The sequence below is a fragment of the Simochromis diagramma genome, unplaced genomic scaffold (genome assembly GCF_900408965.1).
Source record: "Simochromis diagramma unplaced genomic scaffold, fSimDia1.1 OVJJ01000618.1, whole genome shotgun sequence".
Taxonomy (NCBI): Eukaryota; Metazoa; Chordata; class Actinopteri; order Cichliformes; family Cichlidae; genus Simochromis; species Simochromis diagramma.
Window position 1 is genome coordinate 1,769,698 of NW_024387423.1, and position 20,555 is coordinate 1,790,252.

The window sequence follows — 20,555 nt, forward strand, 5'->3', positions numbered from 1 at the left end:
CCATGAATTATTAAAAAAAAGGCAAGTGTTCAGTTGAGGTTTTGATCATCTCTCTCCCTGCCTCCAAATGTTATCGGTCAAACACCATTAGCACCCAGCAGCTCCTCCGTGGTATTTCTGTCGTGGAGAGCTGCCGAGCTCCACAATCAGCTTGCCACGACTCCCATCGGCTTTAAGCGGAGTCCCACTGGGCTTGTGTGTGTGCCGAGGGGGAATTCATAAGCATTATGATTCATGAAACCAGCAATTACTTAGTAAGTTAAGCACCCCTGCCTACGGTGGTCTGCTCTGAATTGCCAGAAATTCGGCAACTTCTGAGGTGTGGATTTATGACCCCAGTCAAGTCCAATTGCTCTTAATTTGCATCTACCAATTATAGTAATTAAGGCTCCGAACAAGAATGCCGAGTAGCTCTCAGAGCACGAGGGGAAAATGATGTTGTGGAATAAAGCAAGTCAGCAGAATCTAAGACGCAGTCACCGAAGGACTTTAATGACACTGCTGCTAAAATGATTTTTGATGACTGGAGCTTTTTCAAAAGGAGTCGAACACAGTCGCGAGAAACAAAATATCCAAGACAACAAAACCAAAACAATGCACCTAATTTGTCACAGTTGGCAATAACAAAATACTTACTTTTTAGCCAAGTACAACAAATCCAATCTTTAGTTGATTGATTTTTTTTCTCACTGGCACAGTACACAATAAACAGAAATTGCTGCTTTCCTGAATTGTGTATTGGCTTTGATGTACTGACAAACTTCCATGACAAAAACTCAATCTATTCTTTTTTATTTTAGCCCAGCAGCATTACTCATCTCCCCTGCTACTCCCAACAGAAGCATGTTATTCATTACGTTGATTGCACTTTAAAGACACTCATACTCGACCAATTATATCATATTTACACAAGATCTTAGGAGGAAACTATTACTTCTATATACAATACAAGCTGGGCTTAGTTCGAGCTCAAACCACCCTCATGACAGCGGTACGCGATGGTAAGACGTTAAGAGAAAGCACTACTGAAGACGGGCCTCTGTTTACAATGACATGGTGTATACTAAAAGTCAGTGTTTGCACTTTGATTTCAACATATCATAATTACAGAAGTCATTTATCTCCCATGCAGTTTACATGTCAGAGAAGTTATAATGTTATAAACAGTCTGCGTTAGGCGTAAAAGTCACTGGATAACATGTGCTCTCCACGATGGCATGTTAAACATGACAGTCTGGCCGGTGTAATTTATAGGCTCATCACGCTCGTAATTCATAATCGGATTCTTGCATCAGATCTCCATGTTGCAGAAAAAACAAAACAAAAAACAAGCCATGCCTTAAGACTGAACAGATATTTCTTTTGGCTTCAGCAGATGTGCATTTCATGGAATTCACACACACATTCAGTGACTGCACAAATGAAACTGCTAATCTTTTTGTTATATTCTAAGATTTACTATACAGCTCAATAAGTTTTCTACAGTCACATGGTGGATACTGACTCATTTATTAACACATTATATCAAAAGTCTTTTTAAAGACGTACTTATTGCATATCCTTGGCTACACATCAGTCAGAACTTTGATGCACCTCCAAACTTTCAGTCTAAAGTACTCTGCAGTTTGTCCTGGCTAATAGCACTGCAAGGGCCATTTATTGAAATGCACAGATGTCGTCCTCAACCCCACTGCTCCTGTTCTGCTTCGCCTTAGTTATGGCTGCACGCACGCACGCATGGACGCATGCACACATGCACACACGCAAACAGACACATAGCTTGCCTGGTCTGTTTAGCTTTAACTCTGCTCCTCTGTCGCTTCTGCTGCTAGCTCCAAGCACGGAGCATTCCTGGGTAACAGGGACAGTAATTCAGTGACTTTTTAAGGGCAATGACTTCTTATTGGATTGCTTCCTACAGCAGGTACATCTGCAAAGGATCTAGTTGAAAAGGGTCCTTGGATCCTCAACAACTGAACCTGCAGACCTGTGTGCATATTAGTCCATCTCAGATCCTTTCCAGCAATACACGCTCGAAGCTGACGCTGGTAATAATTGCATTTGTGTGTGTTTGAGAGTCTACGTGTCACAAAGGGACAACCCTACGATTTCTCCCACAAATCTGAATGGGCCAGTGCTTGTGAAATCACTTCCTCTCTTAGCAGTAACAGATTTGATATGCTTCCTCTCTGCTCTGAAAATGGACATAATACTGCTTTTATAAAACATGTCAGGCTGAGTTTCAGCAGTGGGTCCCTGATGCCGAGGTGTGAAGGGAATGCTTACTTCCTCAGACCTCAGATTGAAACCAGATTTGTGTCCCCACCAAGCAATTTTCAAAGTGACGTAATCCCACCACCATTTTAATTTGAGAGGCCTTATCTCTAATTAATCGCTAAACACATGCACGGAATAGATTATTCATAACTGGATGCAGCAGAGAACATGGCAGGGGTGGTTAAGAATCTGGCTTACCCTTACGTGCAATCATCTTCATCAAGTTAAAGAAAAACAGGCCCACACCTCGGTGTTACTTTTACACCAATTATTGGAAAACTTGGAAGGAGGAAGATTCCTGATCCAAAGCTTGCTACAGGTCTCTGGCAACTCCTGTGTGTTCAGTAGGTCTGACTGACAAAGCCTGAAGTGTCTGAAACCCCTTTGATATATAAAGGATTTAGAATGACTCGGGACCCAAGCCAGTGCAGTTGTAAGTAAAATAGGTGAAGCAGTGATGCATACTGAGTAGAAATACTCAGTATGCATACAGCCACTGCACACACCATCAACACAGACAAGAAACAGAAAACCAAGGAGTCTCTCACAAAACTGTACGAATGTTACACAGCACAGCGTTCAGACACATAGGCACACGATAAGCATCCAAAATCGAAGTTTACTCCTGCACATAAAGAAGTCGTGCTCCGGCAGAAAGAGTGTTTTATGGAGCTGTAAAATTAAGCTCATTTTATGGATCCAACTGCATGAACCACTACTGTTTTTTTCCACTTGATATTGATTAAGTGGTTCAGTATTGCCAAGCTGGTTCACATTAGTACAGAAACAGTTGTGTTGTGTGTATTTTTGAAGATGCTCATTTTTATCTGTGAAAACGAGTCTCTCTGGCAGAGCCTTTGAAGTTGATTACACTGTGTTTACAGCAATTATTGAATTCTGACAAATGTTTAAAGCAGCCAGATTACATATCAAGGCCCTATCCTTCTTCAGACAAAGAGCAAAAACTTTCCTAAACAAAGTCAGGGAAATGATGGCCATATTTGATTAGGTTAACGTATGCTACAGGTTAAGCAGACAGGCTGAACAAACATGTAATTGGATAACTAAAACAGTAGGTCCTTCTCACTGACGTTTGCCTCGACCTTAAACAACATTTTGTTCTAATTCAAATTTCTTTCCAGCAAACAAAAGGCAGAATGAAACAAAATACAACAACTTGCTGCTGGAAGCGCCACACATAAAGGAATTAAAAACGTATGTCTAAATCGCAAGCTTAAAGGAGAGACGGCTCGGACTTTGAGAATACGAGAGCAGCTTAAAAGCCTCTGGTGCTGCCCAGGACTGCAACACTGCAACTGCTTTCTCGTGAGATAGTATCCAAATACTTTTATGTCAGCAAGGAAAAACAGCATAAAATAATTACAATAATCTGGGGCACACATGCTTCCTACATCAGCTAATTCTTCCTCCTCTGCGAATGACTGTGGAGCCAATGTTTATAATTCTGAAGCGGATCTCAAATTCATCCAGACCTCCAAGAGTATTTACACAAAGTGACATTTCTATATGGGAGATTTCCCCTTTTCCCTCGCTAACTGAGGGAATCACACAAGGGGAGAGTACTCCTGGACTTTTTGAGTCATTTTGAGTTGTCAGTGTAGGGAAAGTCAAGGTGTTACTAGGTTAAGTATTGCTGGGATCCCCTGTATCAACTAACAGAGTGCTGAAATAGCGTTTCACAGAACTATAATAAAGGCTGTGTTCAATCATTCGCATCTGGACCCACCATACTGTACATGTGCAGTGACAGTGTTCTCTAAGAATCAGCACGAGATGAGTCGTTTCTGTCTGTTTGGTGGCAAAGACCTTGTTCCAGGACGAAGAACACGCACGACGTGAGAAACACAAAATGGGGGAAAAAAACCCAAAAGGATGGGAAAGAAAGATGAAACTGTTGTGTGATACACAGACTGAGTAGAAATATTTAACTCATACAAGCACAGAATGAATAGAAAAACCTGCAACAACTCATCTCTGTTCAGTCTTTCAGTTCTTCTTGTTTGAAAACATGTTTCACATGTTTTCTTTACACAGTTCCCAACAAAGTCACTTTTTTGTCTTTTAATAGCCTCCTTCACTCTCCCCTCTCCTCTCTTGCCAGTCAGTGTTTTGGTACAGTGACTCCAGAACAGTGAGAAGGAAGTGGCCCCTGCAGACCAGGCTCCTGACAAACCACAACTCTAAACAGGCAGTGCTGTGAAAATATGGCATTCAAACAACACAATGCCAAAGCTTCTGACCGCCATGCCGACATCCTAAACAGCTGCAGGCACAGAGAACGTTGAATAGGGGGAAAAAAACAACGGGAAAAGAAACACATAGTAATAATAAAAAAAGTAGCAGAGAGGGGGAGATTACAATCAAAAACATGCAAAGTAGATCTTAAGCAGTGTCTGAGTCAAGCTAGTAACTGGACAGGGCTGCTTTTTTTAAAAAACAACAACAAAAAAAAAAGGGGAATTGAGAGATGAAAAAGATCTGATGCTAACACAACAGCCCCCTGTGACTCCATGGATATCTGAAAAACATATTGGACAAATAGCATGCTGTGCAGTCAGAGGCTGCGGGGAGAGAATGAAAAAATGGAGTGAGGGATGGTTTAGGAAGGAAGGAAGGAAGGAGTGGAACAAGTAGTGCTTCTGTTGAGCAGAAAATCTGTGCAGAAAAGAAGTCCAGGTGTAAAGAATTAAAGGAGATGGCACATCAAACAGAGGTTCACTGTGCCTCTTTCCTGTCGCCCTGGCGGCAGGAAATGCTCTAAAGCATCCTGTGAGCTGACCAGAGAGAGACAGACGAGAGGGCGCAACAAGAAGTAAAGTGGAAAGTGAGGAACAGACGAGGGCAAATGTAGAAAATGTTCAACAACATCCTGCAGAGAAGTGGGAGATTAGAGGAGAGAGAAGCACATGGGAAGAAATAATGGGGAAGGGGGAGGATATATGGAATGCTGCAGCAAGAACAGTGCAGAGGAAAAGGAGAGACTAAGGAGAAGTAGGAAAAGCTTCAATAAATGCTATTTGAGATGACTTGGCAAATTTGTGTATTGGATGTTTTTGTGTTTCAAATATGTGTGTGTCTGTGTAGATACAGATAGATATGTTTAGCTGAATATCTCCAGCTGATATCATCCTTCAAAAAAAACCTTCTTCTGCTTAAAAACGATTTCGCAGCTTTTAAAAACTAACAATACCAGCCCATTACTGACTGCAGATAATGCGAGACCTGGAAAAAAAACACTCATAAAATCCCTGCTTAGATTTAAGAAGAGGAGATGGAATACAAATCAAGGGAGGACAAGATTGCTTTAAACACTGGCTCATCTTCATTACAGAGGAATGAAAGGGAGGCTTTGCCAACAGTTGGACATTTCATTTCAGCATAAAAATATGGAGCAAAGCATATTTGCTTCAGTTAATAATTTTTGTCCCGGTAACATGTGCGTAACAAGAGCAGTGCGATGATAAATTGACATGGGTGGGGTGCTGATTGGAGGGCTGTTGTGCATGTGTGTGTGTGTGTACACGGGTGTGTGGTAAGTTATAGAGGGAAGACAGGGGACCACACACCAAAGTTGTCTATATGATGGCTTCACATTTCCTTCAAACCTGCAGCTAAAGTAACATGACTGACATTCTCACACACAATGCAACTAGCTGTAAAACTGGCCCATTTTGATCCCATGAATAAATTCTGGGGCGAGTTCAACCAAATACGCACAGCAAAGTGTCCACGGCAGCCTCGGGAATCTAATCTACTGTGTCTGATATCTGATTCATGCAGAACACAACTGATGTATGTAAACATTCATAATAACTCAATGGCCTCTCTAAGTGAAACAGATCGTTAAGCTAAAGACCTGTGTTCATATGCTGGGAATATATCTATATCTATATATAGAGAGAGATATAGATATATACACACATGCACACATGCTCACATGAACATAACTCAGGACCACATAAAACACTGAATTTGTTTATTTAAAAAGAAATGTTCTCCTTCTAAAATCAAAGTGAAAATAGAGTTGTAGGGGGAGTAATTAAACACATTAGTTTACATTATATACATTAAAATAAACTATTCCAAGCAGTAAGGACTTTAAAAACTGGTAAAGACTGGGAGGAGGAAGACAAATCTAAGCCCACTTTAGTGCCAGCTTCTTGTTCTTTCAAGTCTAGCTGGGCCTCCTGGGGTTGTAATGTGCCTCTTGTTACACAAGCATTAGGCAATTATGCCACTGGTTTCTTACTGGCTTCCCAGAGCCGCAGCAGAGCTTGTGGCTTCACACATGGACATTTGAAAGCATCTGCACATTCCTTCTTTCTCGAGGTCGACTTCTTTTTTCCCCCTCTGTTGTACTTCAGTTAGTTCTGCTCTGGTGTGATGTTCGACTATGTAGCCCACTGATAACTTTGGCGGGAGACTACTGACCACACACATACACGTGTGCAGATATACATGGGTGAATCATTAGAAAAAAGCAAATGTGTGTAAATGTTTACAATCTGGTGGCCACATTATGTTGTAAACCTAATGAGCACCACAATTATAAAAGTGGATTTCAGAAACTATTCTATTATGGAAGTAAACTACTGATAATTGTAACAACACTACAGCTACATGTAGCTTCACTGCTATAAGAAAAAAGGGGCTATAACTCGTCCTCCAAATGCACTTTGTGAAACCTCTTTGTGTATCTCGACACATGGCTCAAGTTCAGCTATTTCTGTGTTAATTTTATGGAGGAAAAAGAAACTAGACAAAGTAGAGACACACTGACTGTCAATACTGTATTTCTATTCCCCTGATAGTCCACCTGGCCCCTGCTACTGCTGTGTGACTGGCCAGTCTGAGTCTCATTGTCATTAAAATGACAGCTTTAAACCAACCACGCAGGATGCTAGAACATCAACATGTCATGAGCAGGCAGAAAAGGAACTAAAACACAATTATGCACAAGGCTGGGGTTTGACTGCAAATGCACATTTTCAGGCACACACACACACACCAGAGCTAGAATGTGTATATCGCACGCTGCAGTTGAGCACAGAGCTTCCGAGGCAGGGTGTATTCTTAGAACCCTAATATCCTGCTTCAGGATGAGCCATTCGCACACACACACACAATCACTGAGGTTGGATCCCTGTGGTCATGCGGTCAACCCCTGGATCAGGCCCTTTATGAGTGAAGGACAGCTGAGGCATGATCCCTCTTGCCTCTGTCAGCATGCATCCCGAGCTGACTGACAGCAATATGCCAAAACACATGAACAGTTTCCGGGAAGCTCTGCATTAAGGTCTGTCACCTTCAGTGCCACTGAACAAAGCATGCAGAAATCCATGTTGCTTCCAACACAAAGATGCAGACAGATGAGAGGAAAAAATGATCCGCGCTGTATCTGTATGGCTATTTAGGCTTTATAATGAAAAATAAAATGGAAGGGTTTAATGAGCTCATTTTGGGTGTTTGGGGAAGTACAGTGACATACACTGCATACTTTTAGCGTTTATTCTTTATAAGGAGTTTATATTATATTCTTTTTGTTTAATTCGAACCCTGCAGAAACACATCTTACTTATCCTCAGATATCTTGTTCACAGAGTTGAGATTTTGTTTCTGGTAAATGCTGAACCCTTTGATTTAAAAAGTAACATGTTTAAAATTAGCTTAATCTGAAAAAGATGCATAAGCAGTTCAGGAAACAAATACATGGATTATAGACTAAAGGGACAGTTTTGGCAACTTTACCCAAAATAATAACAATGTATCCCATTGGAACAATTCTATAACAAATTGACTGGATGGAACAGCCAACTGAATTGATTGGCTGTTCAAACTTTATTAAGACCAAAGTGTTGGCCCGTTTGTTCCTAAGACAAACGGGCCAGCATCACTATCTCACTGTGCCAAAAAAAGAGGAGGAAAATAAGTTGCGGTTTACTTGTTTGATTCCCTTGTGGTGAGTCCTAATACTCCCTTCTCTCTATCTTCTCCCCTTTTTTGCACACTACATTGGAGTCATATGCATAAATGGCCATAAAAATGTATAGCTGGGCCCAGGCTGGGGTTTTCTCCCTCCTAATCTCCCTAAACCTCTAACTGCAGGCCGACGAATACAAGTGTTGTGGTACAATCTTCTCACAGAGTGGAGGGCCTGAGAATAACATCACAGAGGCCACAGATATTTATGGAATGAACCACAGGCTGTACACAGAAGTCAGCAGACACCACAACACAGCACACAAGATGCTGTATACAGCTCCCTGCTCATAGGCAAGACGCTGCCAGCTAAACAAAGTGCAATGCTGTCGTCAAAAGCTTATCAATGACATAGACAATAGATCTGCGGGGACAGAAAGAGGTATATAGGTTAAAAAACCTGTACTTTAATAAGCATTTACATTACTTTTCTTTGCAATAATCTGTTCAATCGCCTATTGTTGGACAGAAAAAGGATTTCTGGTCGTCAGCTGTGACACTGTGGAGTAAACCCTTAAGTCAACTATCACCATCATAGTTTGATGCTTGAACACAGTGGTCAGCTACTCTGAATCACAGATCAAGAATCAAATCCAGTGCGTCAAATCTAGTGTCCTCTGCTCTACGTTCAAAACATCAGCTCTGCAAACACAAACCAAATCTTCCCATCTCATTTACAGTTTTACAGGCAAACAGAATTTTCTTCCTTTTCATCACATCAACTATGTGTATCTGATGTGTTTGTGATAGCGTCTGAGAGTTAGAGAAATTCTTCCATGACCCCAGTTGCAACAGCAAATACTGAGAAATAATTATCTAAAAGCAAAAAAGAAAATGGGGGGAAATAATCGAGAAAAAGCTGCAGCTTCAGTGGCTGAATCTAAACTTCCTGTTCACATTACAACATGTTGTCTGAGAACTGTTTCGGCGTGAGACCCTCATCCTACTCCCAAGTCTCATTTGTCGACTCTGTGCAGGCTATCCTGTCAGATTCAAAGCATAAATTCTGAGGCAAACTTTAATAAAAGGGGGGCGTATGATTTACTCTAGGTAGTGTCTGTCCCCATTTTTAAAACAATTTGATGCTGCATTAATTCTAAATGTCAAGGCAATGTGAAATATGTCCTCTGCATTTACCAGCACCAGGTGTTTCATTTGCCGGAATGACAAAAAAAAATGTTTATTCTGGCTGACCCTCCAATCCCCGCTTATTTTATCTTTTTTTTTTCTTGAGAAGAGAGAAAGAGAGCGAATAGATGTATATCTGAAGTAAGAGTGCAGAAAAGAGATCAAAGAACAAAATGGAGCTACATGATTTAGCGTTAACCAAGAAAGTCTCATGTCTAACAATTTCAATTACACTGTCTCATTCCTCTGCCTTTAAGGCCCAAACAGAACACCAGTGCTGTTGTTTCACACCATCAGCCACTTCACCTACGTTTGCCTGCAGCCTGCTGTAAGAATCGTCTGTTGGTTGGCTGTGGTTCAGCATGCTCACACGGATCAGTGGCATTTCCCTTTTACGTCGACAACAGCCTAGACTGACCACTATTGATTACTGAAGTACACCATAATGATTGATCGTCCGCATTTAATGCATTATAACAGAATGCAGATAATCACGGAGTATCAAAAGGAATTGGTATAAAAACATGTATTTAAACCAGTCATAAAAGAAGCAGCAATGACATCAATATACACACATGAACTAACTAAAACATCAAAACAGCTACTTAGCCAAAAAAAAAAGAGCAGTGCAATTAAAGAGATTTAGTGAGTTGGTTTGGCTTTTGCCCACAGTTCTGTGTTAATGACATACTGAAATTTTCAAAAAAAATAGGAGTGAAGAGTGTATACTAGGAAAAGATGATCCAGTATATTTTTAAATCCTAAAACTAAAGATGAAAATAGATCAAAGAGAACTTTGATTCACATGGTCACGTCTGGCTGGGCAATCCCCAGACACCGTTTTTACATTCTAAAATCGTGCTCTGTGTAGAGATAAACTTTAACAGCAGGGACTAATTACACCTAAGTTTCCTTAAACAGCAACAGAATTTAGGTGCATAAAAGGTCGCCTCTTATGAAAGCACCTGATTGTTTAGGTAGGTTAATGGAGGTGTCTAAAAGAATCATGATAAAGAGTCCTCTTATTCTGGCGAGATATTACGATTACTGCCATCGTAGCTTCTGAACCGAGTTCATCATTAAACCTGCGCAGCAGCCAGGGAGTTTTTAAATGAACTCAGTGTATATAAGAGTAGGTCCTGGGTGTCACTGTGTGTGGCCTGAGAAGCTCCTCTCCACTGCGGCAGCGAAGTAAAGCTGGAGCACTTTTCGCTGGTGTAAACAAACGGGGAAATGGGGCACTTGGCAGCCGACTAAAGTGAGTGATGAGGCAAGTGTGCGCTGAAGCATCTAATGAATCATTTACTGGGAATGTTGGGTTTTATGAGCAAAAGACAGATGAGGAGGAAGACAAGAAAGAAGGAGACCAGCTGAGAGCATCGAAAAAGAATTACTTTTTATGAAAAGAAAAGAAAGTTGGTGAGCTGCAGCTGTCATGGAGACACCTGAGAAGATCGGTCAATGTTTAACCCAACGTGAGGACGGGATTAGAATACATAAAAATAATCCTTCTGCTAGCGCAGCACCAGCAGCATATGAACCTCGCTGAATTTACTGAGGTGGCTGCTGACGCTGTGACAGGTTTGCACCTTTGAACACAGCTGTTGTACTGAAGGCCTATAAGCGGTCGTATACTCTGCTACGGTTTTACACCTCCAAGGAGAAACAGAATCGCTACTTCTGCTTCTACAACTGAGTGAACAAATATCCAGAGCAGTGAGTGAAATCGCTCTTTATTATAGGACATACACAAAACATCTTGGAATTGTAAAACTTTTTTTTTTCCCTCTTTGGCAACTTGTATTCCTTTATCACTTTATTCACACACTCCCATCCATGGAAAGGATGCTACTGTGGGAGATGGGTGCATATAATGTTCTGCCAGGGAATTTTATTAGTAACAGGCAACATCCTGGCTTCACTGGGCTGTGTTTATCTGTGGAGGGGAGATCCCCATCACAACCACTTATTAGGACATATATGTGGCTTTAACCAGGCAGCCATTCAACAGCAATAAGGAGCTGGGTTACTGACCACAAGTGACTGGGAGTGGGACCATTTTAACCAACACCGAAGCAACCGAGAGAAAACGGAAGACAGGAAGGAAATAACAAATACACACTAGAAACACAAGGGAAAAGAGAGACATTCAGCAGAAGATGGTAGCATGAAGAAATGTCATGTTCTGGAAACTCCGTGTGGAAGAAAAAGAGACAGGAGTACATCGTGTCCATTGATACAGCCACATCATGCTGACTAGATTCTGTATCACCGCTCACGCACAGCTTTCCCTGCCGTTACTGTAGAAACACGAGCGTCTGCACAGATCAAAACAAACAAACAAAAAAAATGTGGCAGCTGGATGCTTCATAACTCTCCTTTGGAAAGAGCATGAGGTAAATGAATATGTGATGGAATCTAGAGCTGTGTCCTCGAGATGTGGGGGTGGTGGGAAATACGCAGGATATTTTAAGTCTCAAACACACGCTTACACATGTCCAAACATGTGCAGACACACAAATGGAGAAGGCAAATAATATTTAAATCGCTTCGGTGCAAAATTTTAAAAGTTTCATTTAACAACAATAAGGAGCAAATATTAAGCGTTTTCCTGTCACTGATAAATGAGGAGAGCTTCTTTGTCTCTTTCTATATTCTCAAAGTAAAAAATGAGTCGTAAAAACACAAATGAAAGCCATGTGTAGCCATAGTGAGACTTTAAAGATTAGCCCTCTTTCAGTCAGGGATGTCTGGTTGCCCTTTCAGATTTGCCAAACAATCATGCATGTTTTTCAGTTTTGTTTTCATCTACAACAAAGGATAATGAGTGCCATGCATGTTTAATGGCTTTATCAAAAATGTATATAATTTAAAATATGAATATACTTAATTTGTTTTTTAATTTAATATTATGTTAAAAGACAAATTATCTTGGTATTTCAAAGCTGTTCCCCAGCATAGAAGAACCTTTCAATACAATGTTCCCTGAGTTCTAAAAAACATCTCAGTGGAAAAAGGGGAGTGAAAGACAGAAAGAGAGAAAAATGGGAGCAGGGAGTGAAAGATATGAAATTTTACAGAGGCACAAACCACAACAAAGTGAGGGTTGAAAGTGTGCTGGACATTCCCCGGGCTGGTGCTCGTACTTGGAAAAAGACGGCCTTTTCAAGACAGGAAAATGATTACAGCTGTGTAAATTGACAGCGGCCTTGTAGCTGAAGATGAAGAGGGCGAAAGACGGGAAGCCTGCAGCCCCGTCATAACTCCAGCTTGGTCTACAAACTGCTGGGGGTCGACTCCTTCGGGGGGGGGGGGAGAAAAACATCACACGATCAAATTAAATGGTGTTAATTGCTGCCAAATCAGCCTGGTGGTGGCTATCAACTTAGCTTAACAGCATTCCAGTCAAATGCGTTTGTTTTTCCATCTCTGCGTAAATGCTAAATGCACACCGTGCTGTGAACGCGGAGAAGCTGAAAGGCACTGAAGTGTGTTGGAGCTTAAGTAAAACATCAAGATAAGCTCCATCAAGATGTTTACACAGTTTCACTATTTTAGCTCGCACTCTTCTCTCTTCTCACGTCTCGTCTCCTAGGGTGGCATTACAGTAAATCTTGGTTTTAGACATTGTGAGGCAATCATTTCAAGTACAGTAGACAATAACAGCATAGCTACTTAGATCAGTCATTCAATTGTGACAACAGATGTGATTAGTGGTGGACTTTAAACAGAATTGCAGCAAATGGCTACTGGGACTCACAGACATATTTCTTCCTATAGCCACAGTTTGTTAGAGATTGTAAACACACTTTGGTTTGCATGATTATAGACTCTCCCTATGACTTTCTCTATGCAACCTGGGGGAGCACACGCAGTAGGATTCGGCACAGATAAATCGTAATATTATGTCAACAAGTCTTTGATCTCAGGGTTATCAATCATGTGACTCATAAGTGATCATTCTAAATTGGAGGGCAGATGTGAACAGTGAAGGTGGTGAAGATAATGCCTGGTTAGGAATGGAAGAATGAACACAGAGAGTGGCTCAATGTAATTCCTGGGTTTTGCTGAAGAGAGGGAAGTGGTGGCTCTTGGCTTCTGTCTGCAGAAGTTAGAAGACAACTGGATGTGGGTGTGTTTGCAGCATACAAACATACCATGCCTGCTGCTAGTGTTTGTCACATAGTATGCCTATATATTTGTGTACCCTGCACATCTGGGTGGGAAGTCATGCAGAAGGTGATCGCCTCTGTGACTGTATGCGCCCCCCCTTTGACAGCATGCACAGTATGTCCATGTCTGTGTGTGTGTGTCCATGTCTGCCTGGGTTAGGGTGGAGCATCGTGCGATGGAATCTGGTGTCTGTGAGCAAATGTGGGCACCGCAGCCACAGAGCCACCAGTCCTCTAACTACTAGAGGTAAAACATTACTGGCCAGTATGGGCTGAAATTGCATGGCTGGTCTAACTGGTTTTTCGGGTGAAAAACAGAGAAAAACTCCAGATTATTTTCCATGCCCACAAAGACATCATTTATCATCTGACAAGATAACAACATAGCCAACATGTCAACAAAATAAATCTATGCAAAGTTGCCACGGAAACTGAGCAGATACATCCCATTAGCTGTACTAACTTGTACCAAAACAAACAGCAAACATTTCAGCACAGCACACTGTGTGAATCTCATTATGCTGGTGATCGATATCGTTCTTGCTCCATTAGCTCAAATACAAAAGTGAGACTGTGAGGGAGACAGTTTGGAAACTTTGGGTGAAATGTGCACAGCGTAGGACAGAGTGCAGGATTTTGTACATTTGTGCTTTGGGTATCTTTAGGGCTAGGCCCTCTGAGACTGTGCTTTTTTTTGCAATCAACCTACTTGTGACACGTACACCAAGCGAAAGTGGCAATGAAGCCTAAAATGGCCTCTCTTCTCCTTTTGTTAACCGCCTAACTTTTTCCTCATTTCAAATCAACTCACATCGCACTCGCAGCTGCACAAAGCATTAGGCACCACTTTTATCTCCCTCATTACATGTGTTTGCCAGCTCCATATCTGCCCATTCGCACAACTGCTCTCCCTCTCTCTTTCACACACATACGTGCTGCAGGGCTGTGGTTTTCAGGCAGCTATGACACAATCCAGATTCTTTTAGCTGCCTATAGCAGGGAAATGTGCTTTGTGCGGAGCTCTTTCCCTACCAAGTCCAGATTTTCCCTGCGTTGCAGCTTTGATCCACATGGCACGAGGGGCTTGTGTCAACAGTCTTGTGTTTCAGCTGGAGGCACGGCAGACCGCCAAGATGTCATTGAATTAATTTCAGGGACAGCTTTACCACTTAGAGGTGCTGTTACCCACCACATCCTCAATCCCCCCCTCTCTCCAAGGTAGCCAGCATCCTGAGAGACAGGTGAGCACCCATATATATGTACATGGCTACCAAGCATGTAGTTCCAGGAGGTTTAATGCTGAAGTCGTATGTGTGCTTTAAAAGTATTACATGTTAATGTAATCTAAATGATTAAATTTAATGACAGGAAGGAAGTGGGAAATATTTGCCTAATAAAAGAAGGGGAGAAGAAATTCAAGTGACAAGAAACTGACTGAATTATAAAAAGAAGGAGAATTAGATACAAACATCCTCATAGCTGCTGTTTTAGAGTGATTGTGTAGCACTTAACTAACAAAATAATAAAAAATGAAATAAATAAATATTTCAAAAAAGATAAATGGATCATAAATTATAAAGGAGACTTGGTGGCAAGAGATTGGCTTACTGGTAGATGTCTTTTCGCAGCACAGTGCGGGTCAGCGGGTTATCAGCCTGAGGAGCCATACTGAGGGAGCCTAGCTTCAACACCAAGGTGTCTTCCTTCTTCATGTGGGAATCTACCAGGACACATACAAATACACAGAACACAAAATTAACCACTTACAAAGGAGAAGAAAAATATATTGCTGATTTATAAAAACAAATGAAGTCAAAGCATATGATAATTGATACTGGCAGAATTCATTAGTGTTATTATTTTTACAGTAATAAAGGTTTTAATCAGACCTCATTATATATACTGTACTATTCTGTCTCATATATCTTTGCATTCCGTTGTGGAGGCTCTATAATGTCTTTAAACAAAGTAATTCTCTAACCTGACCCAAGCTGTTTGTCTTGTGTCCCAGGGCAGAAGACCCTGATCACACTTGTGTTGATGTAGATGAGAGGAAGACATCGAGAGGTCAACGTGTGGCTTCTCATTGGCTGACCTGCTGATTTCCCACGCTCTCTGTAGCGTCTTGGTACCTTCGCCTGAAAATTTATGAAGCCAAAAGTACAGGTGATGTATTCAGAAGATCAAGGTTAGCTGGCCTCTTAAACTGCATCAAATTATTTGAATTGGCTTATTTTTTCCCCAATATATTTCATCTATTAATGTTAAAACTGATTAAAAATCATCAGGATTTCAATTCCTGTGCCCAATACTTTTTATAACTATATTACAAAAGGCTACTTAAATGAAAAGACATTTGTTATGCTGTTTATTTCCCACGTGGGCCCAGCGTTAACAAACTTCACAGTTATTAGAACTGACAGACATTTTTTGCTACCTGGAACACTCCTGCTACAGTGGCCAGTAAGGGACAGGACAGAACCACATCAAACGGCTGGGCTGTCAGCAGGATTTCTCTCAGGTACAGCGGCGAGCTGTCTGCCAGAGGATCAGTGGTCACCTGCTGATTGGCAATGGTAGCACTGCTGCGGGTTGGCCGCTCAGGCCGAGTGGTGAGTTTATGACGGACATTTTTGGTGATAGCTTGCGTGTAGGTGATTGACAGAAAGCCGTGCTGCTGGTGAGAGCCCTCCAGGACTTTAGCTGCCGTCTGGCCAGCGGTAAGACAGGACAAATCACACATGAGCGATATCACACAGGAGTCACACGCAAATAAAATTCATTGTTTATTGTTTTGACTAATTTTGTAGGTAAAGGTTAAACCAGAATAAAAATAAATGAATAACTTCTTGAGCTATTTTTCTCAGATCGCATTTTAATTTGAAATATTTTTTACCAAAAAAATTCAAGAGAATCACGTTGGAATCAATGATCTATTTAGTTCAGAGGATTCGATTTACACTTTCCCCTTCAATTTCTGAAAAACCTGACATCACTTTTTCATATATAGCTCAAAAAGCATGCAAAGCTTCCATTTTATTACTTATTTGAAAAACAATTATGGAGTGAAAACAATTAAATACAGAGTACCTCTGAAAAAAGAAGTTTCATTCTAAATGTTTAATGATTAAAAGACAAGCTGATTGATTATAGGCATCAAGGTAAAGTGCTACAACATCCAGTAACAGTGGATTAAATAGCTGCTGACAAAAGGATTCATTAACTGATCATTTTAGGAGACTTCCTATTAAACCTAAATAAATACAAAGAGACCCAAATAGTGATGTTCAGACTATCTACCTGATCTATTCCTCAGAGACAAAGTGCTGTATGTGACTTTTTGTAGTTATTTTAATTACTTAAACTATTTTTTTTATCTGTTGTTGTTCATAGAATGACAGTTTTGTACTGTGCTGGTTTAAAAGGATATTTAAAATTGATTTACATCAGAAGCCTTCGATTCTGAAACACCTCTGAGGAACATACAGAACTCTATTAAGCCACTGTTGATGGAGGAAAAAAAAGAAGAGCGGGATTCTTACAGGAGAGAAAAAGCCAGAGAAGTGGCTGAAAGACTCTTGCTTGCTGACGGGTCGAACCAACACAGTGCGTCTGTTCAGCTTGTCAGTGCAAGAAAGGACCACTCCTCCACAGCCGCCCGAGCTCCGAACACCCTCCTCCATACTGGAGGGAAGGAGAGAAAGGAGATGCAGAAAAGAACAGAGGAGAAGTCGTCACACAGAGAGGGCAGAAAAGATGAGGAAAAAAAGCTATAACTAGAAGAAGATAATTAAATATAGAATAAACTGATTAAACCCACAGGAAGCTGCTCCAGCTTGAACCAACTGAAGTATTACATTGGCATGGTCTTATACTATCCAGCAATAAAGATGTTGAAGCAACTGTTTAAGTTGTGTTTTGAATGAAAAGTACACAAGGTACCCAAAGCACTTTAAAAAAACGAAGATTCAAAAGTTTTCTTTGCTTTAACGTTTAATAATTTCAGTTTCTATTCATTATCATCTGACTAAACTGCATAATTATGGTCAAATCTGTGCTAACTGACACATTTTCATTTGCTTGCCAGTATAAGACCATCACCAGAATGAAATTTGTCAACAAGAAAAGGGAATGCCCATGTTTTAGTCTCCTCCAGCAGACACAGAGAAGAAAGGCTCTCAATATTTTTCATTGGTTTGATTATTCAGCTAGTCAGAATCACTGGAGAGACAGGTGAGCGTTACACCATGAGCAAAATTTAATTCTGTGATTATATTTCCACCTGTTTTGATGTTATTAATGTGTTCATCATAGCCAAACACAATATTTTGTCATTTATCTTCCTTTAGTTTCCTGTCTCTCCAGCACGAGAAGAGATAAGTGACCTTGATTAGGAGCAATAAGATGGCGAGGCGCAGTATAAAGAGACCTAAGGCTGCCATAGCTGTTCTGAGATAGGCAGAGGCCTCACCACAGATGTCTCCTTGCACTGCAGAATGAGTCCTTCATAGGTGCCACAGTGCCAGACCTGCCCTGGCCTGGAGAGAGACACAAGGCCCATCTTAAAACAGTACCTGCGATTACTCGTGTTGCTGTGCCAGGGCCTGAAAATGTCTCATCAATGGCAAAATACAAAAGTGAACCACAGGCCGATGCTAACATTTTTATCAACCTTTGAGATACTAAAGTTACACACCCCTATAAATTTTATATACTAAGAATATTTGATCTTTTCATTTATTACTATAGCCATACATAAGAGGCAGAAACCACAAATAACATGAACGCAGACATAACAACACAACAATTACCATTCTCAATTTGCAGTACCACAAAAAAAACAAACAAACATAAAAAACTACCCCAAATCTGGAGAATGTGAAACACACACAAATAGTATCAAATGGTGCACAATACATTATGGCAAAATGCTTCGCACAGTGGAAATGGTTCAATACCATCAGCATCTTTCCTTTTAGTAACCCTCTCACTCACCTTGCCCACCTCTCACTTCATTACACCCCATTAGTATACTGAGAGTTCAGCGAGAGAGGAATGGTCCCAGCGGTGAGTGTGTTTCTGTGTGTTCCCTGCATTGTTACATAGTGTGCATGTTCTTTCTTTGCACACTTGTGCGAATATATCTTTGTAATCTGCTCTCTCACTTGTGAGAGTAACTAATCGACACACGGACCCCCCACGGCTCCTCGTCTCTCTTTTCTCCCTCTGTGCTTCCATCCAGTCATCCTTCGCTGCCTCCTATTTGTAGAACAGCTGGAAGACATCAGCTCCAATTTGCGTGAGATGCTCAACAGAGTGAATAAGGGTGCACTGTATCTCGGGAGCATCTCTGTGCTACAGTTAAATGTACGTCTTTCCGACAACATGGCAAATAGCCTTAAAGAGTCTACCACTCTGCCGCCTTTTTGCCTTCATCTCACTTCAGTTTCCCTCCTCAGCTTTATAATAAGTGAGCCCAGTACCGATGAGGTGCAACACCCACCTAATTTGTCCTCCCTACAGACTACTTCTGTCATTTTCTTTCCCTCCTGCTCACTTTTTCTGTCTAACTCCAATTTTGATACAATCACGAATTCAGTTATATATTTACCTCCCATATTTACTTGCCCTATCTAACTTTCCATTCATTTTCCAGCAGTGAGATAGCTAAGGCCAGATGAGGCATTTTCTCTGTCAAGCTTGATCTAATCTAACCCACTGCACACAAATAACCTGGGTTGGGTGATGAAATACCAAACAATTATCTGTTCAGAATGATTAATATGGACTCCACTGGATGTGGGCTCTCTTGTATTTGTGGATGACGGGGATTAGATTGGGCCCGCAGCCCAGAGGTCCTCCACTGTGTCCTAAACAGCCATGACTGTAACCTGGCTTGGATAATGAAGTGCTTCTGCCTGCCAGAACATTGTTCAGTGAAAGTGTGTTGGGACCATGTTGTTTAATTCACATTAAACTGAAATAACCTAGAAATGAGAAAATTGACTTATTATCTACTTAGGAAGGCATAGAGGTCTAGTAAAAAGATTAGGCTTGGCGCTGCCTCAGAAGCAATTAGACACACACCTGTGGAGAGCAGAACCGCGCGATATAATGACCCAAAGCACCTTCACTCTCTAAAAATGTCTAACTGCTGACTTGGTCCTGGCTTAAACTGTTACTCAATACTGTACAGAACACATGTGGCCTGACGGAATATAAATTAACCAGCTACAGCAAAACAGGGAGGTCTGTGAGACGCCTGTTAGACAGTCAGGTTCACAGCCAAGGCAATCAACTCAGTCCCTCTTTGACCTGTAGTGACATGCCCAAGATCCAGATAAGATGATTTTAAAATCTGGCAAATCAGCATCGATAGCTATTATCATATCGATGGTGAGACCGTTGATTGCTAATGATGGGGTCCAGTACAGGCTCAGGGCCCATGAAGATCAATCTCTCTTTTGCTGTCTGGCTCGATCAGAGCATAAGACACTTACAGGGGTGTATCTACACCGACACTTATGAACATACACTGCAAAATACACACAAAAATGGTCTGCCCGCTGGATGCAACATGCAGCAGATCGCTGTTTCATTATCTCCTCAGACAGAGACGGGGGGAATTGCCTCCTGCTAAGCGGTCTCTTCCCAACAGAACAAGACTTCAGGCACGTACAAAACATGCCTTTGGAACTGCTGAGTTTATCGCCGAGGTATGAGATCGTAGCACGGAGAGAGAAAACTAAGGATTTAGACACTGAAAATAACGTCCCTCTTCAATTAATGGGAGACACATGTATGTGGGACATGGGAAAAAATCTGTACTTTCATTTCAAGCTGCTCTATGCTACAGTATTTTCTTTCATCATTTCAGAACCCAGAGCTAAATTAGCCCATTGTGACTGTAACTTGACATGGGGAGAGATTACCATAAAGATGCAGTGGAACGTCGCCCAGTGGTTTTCCTCCCCTAAC

At 41.2% G+C, this 20,555-nt stretch overlaps 1 protein-coding gene across 5 annotated transcripts in view; it reads right to left on the bottom strand.

Annotated features, from left to right (window-relative positions):
• The window catches only part of LOC120722020 (vacuolar protein sorting-associated protein 13B-like), a 296,860-nt gene that overhangs the window by 111,468 nt on the left and 164,837 nt on the right, over positions 1-20,555 (bottom strand). For 3 of the 5 annotated variants that reach the window (XM_040012723.1, XM_040012724.1, XM_040012726.1), the window contains 4 exons: positions 17,120-17,261; positions 16,015-16,287; positions 15,559-15,715; positions 15,186-15,297 (listed from right to left, as the gene is read on the bottom strand). In XM_040012723.1, the coding sequence (XP_039868657.1) occupies positions 15,186-15,297; positions 15,559-15,715; positions 16,015-16,287; positions 17,120-17,261 (684 nt within the window). Of the gene's footprint in view, positions 1-15,185; positions 15,298-15,558; positions 15,716-16,014; positions 16,288-17,119; positions 17,262-18,048; positions 18,116-20,555 lie in introns of those variants that run through there. The other 2 variants (XM_040012725.1, XR_005693317.1) reach the window with 2 other exon arrangements.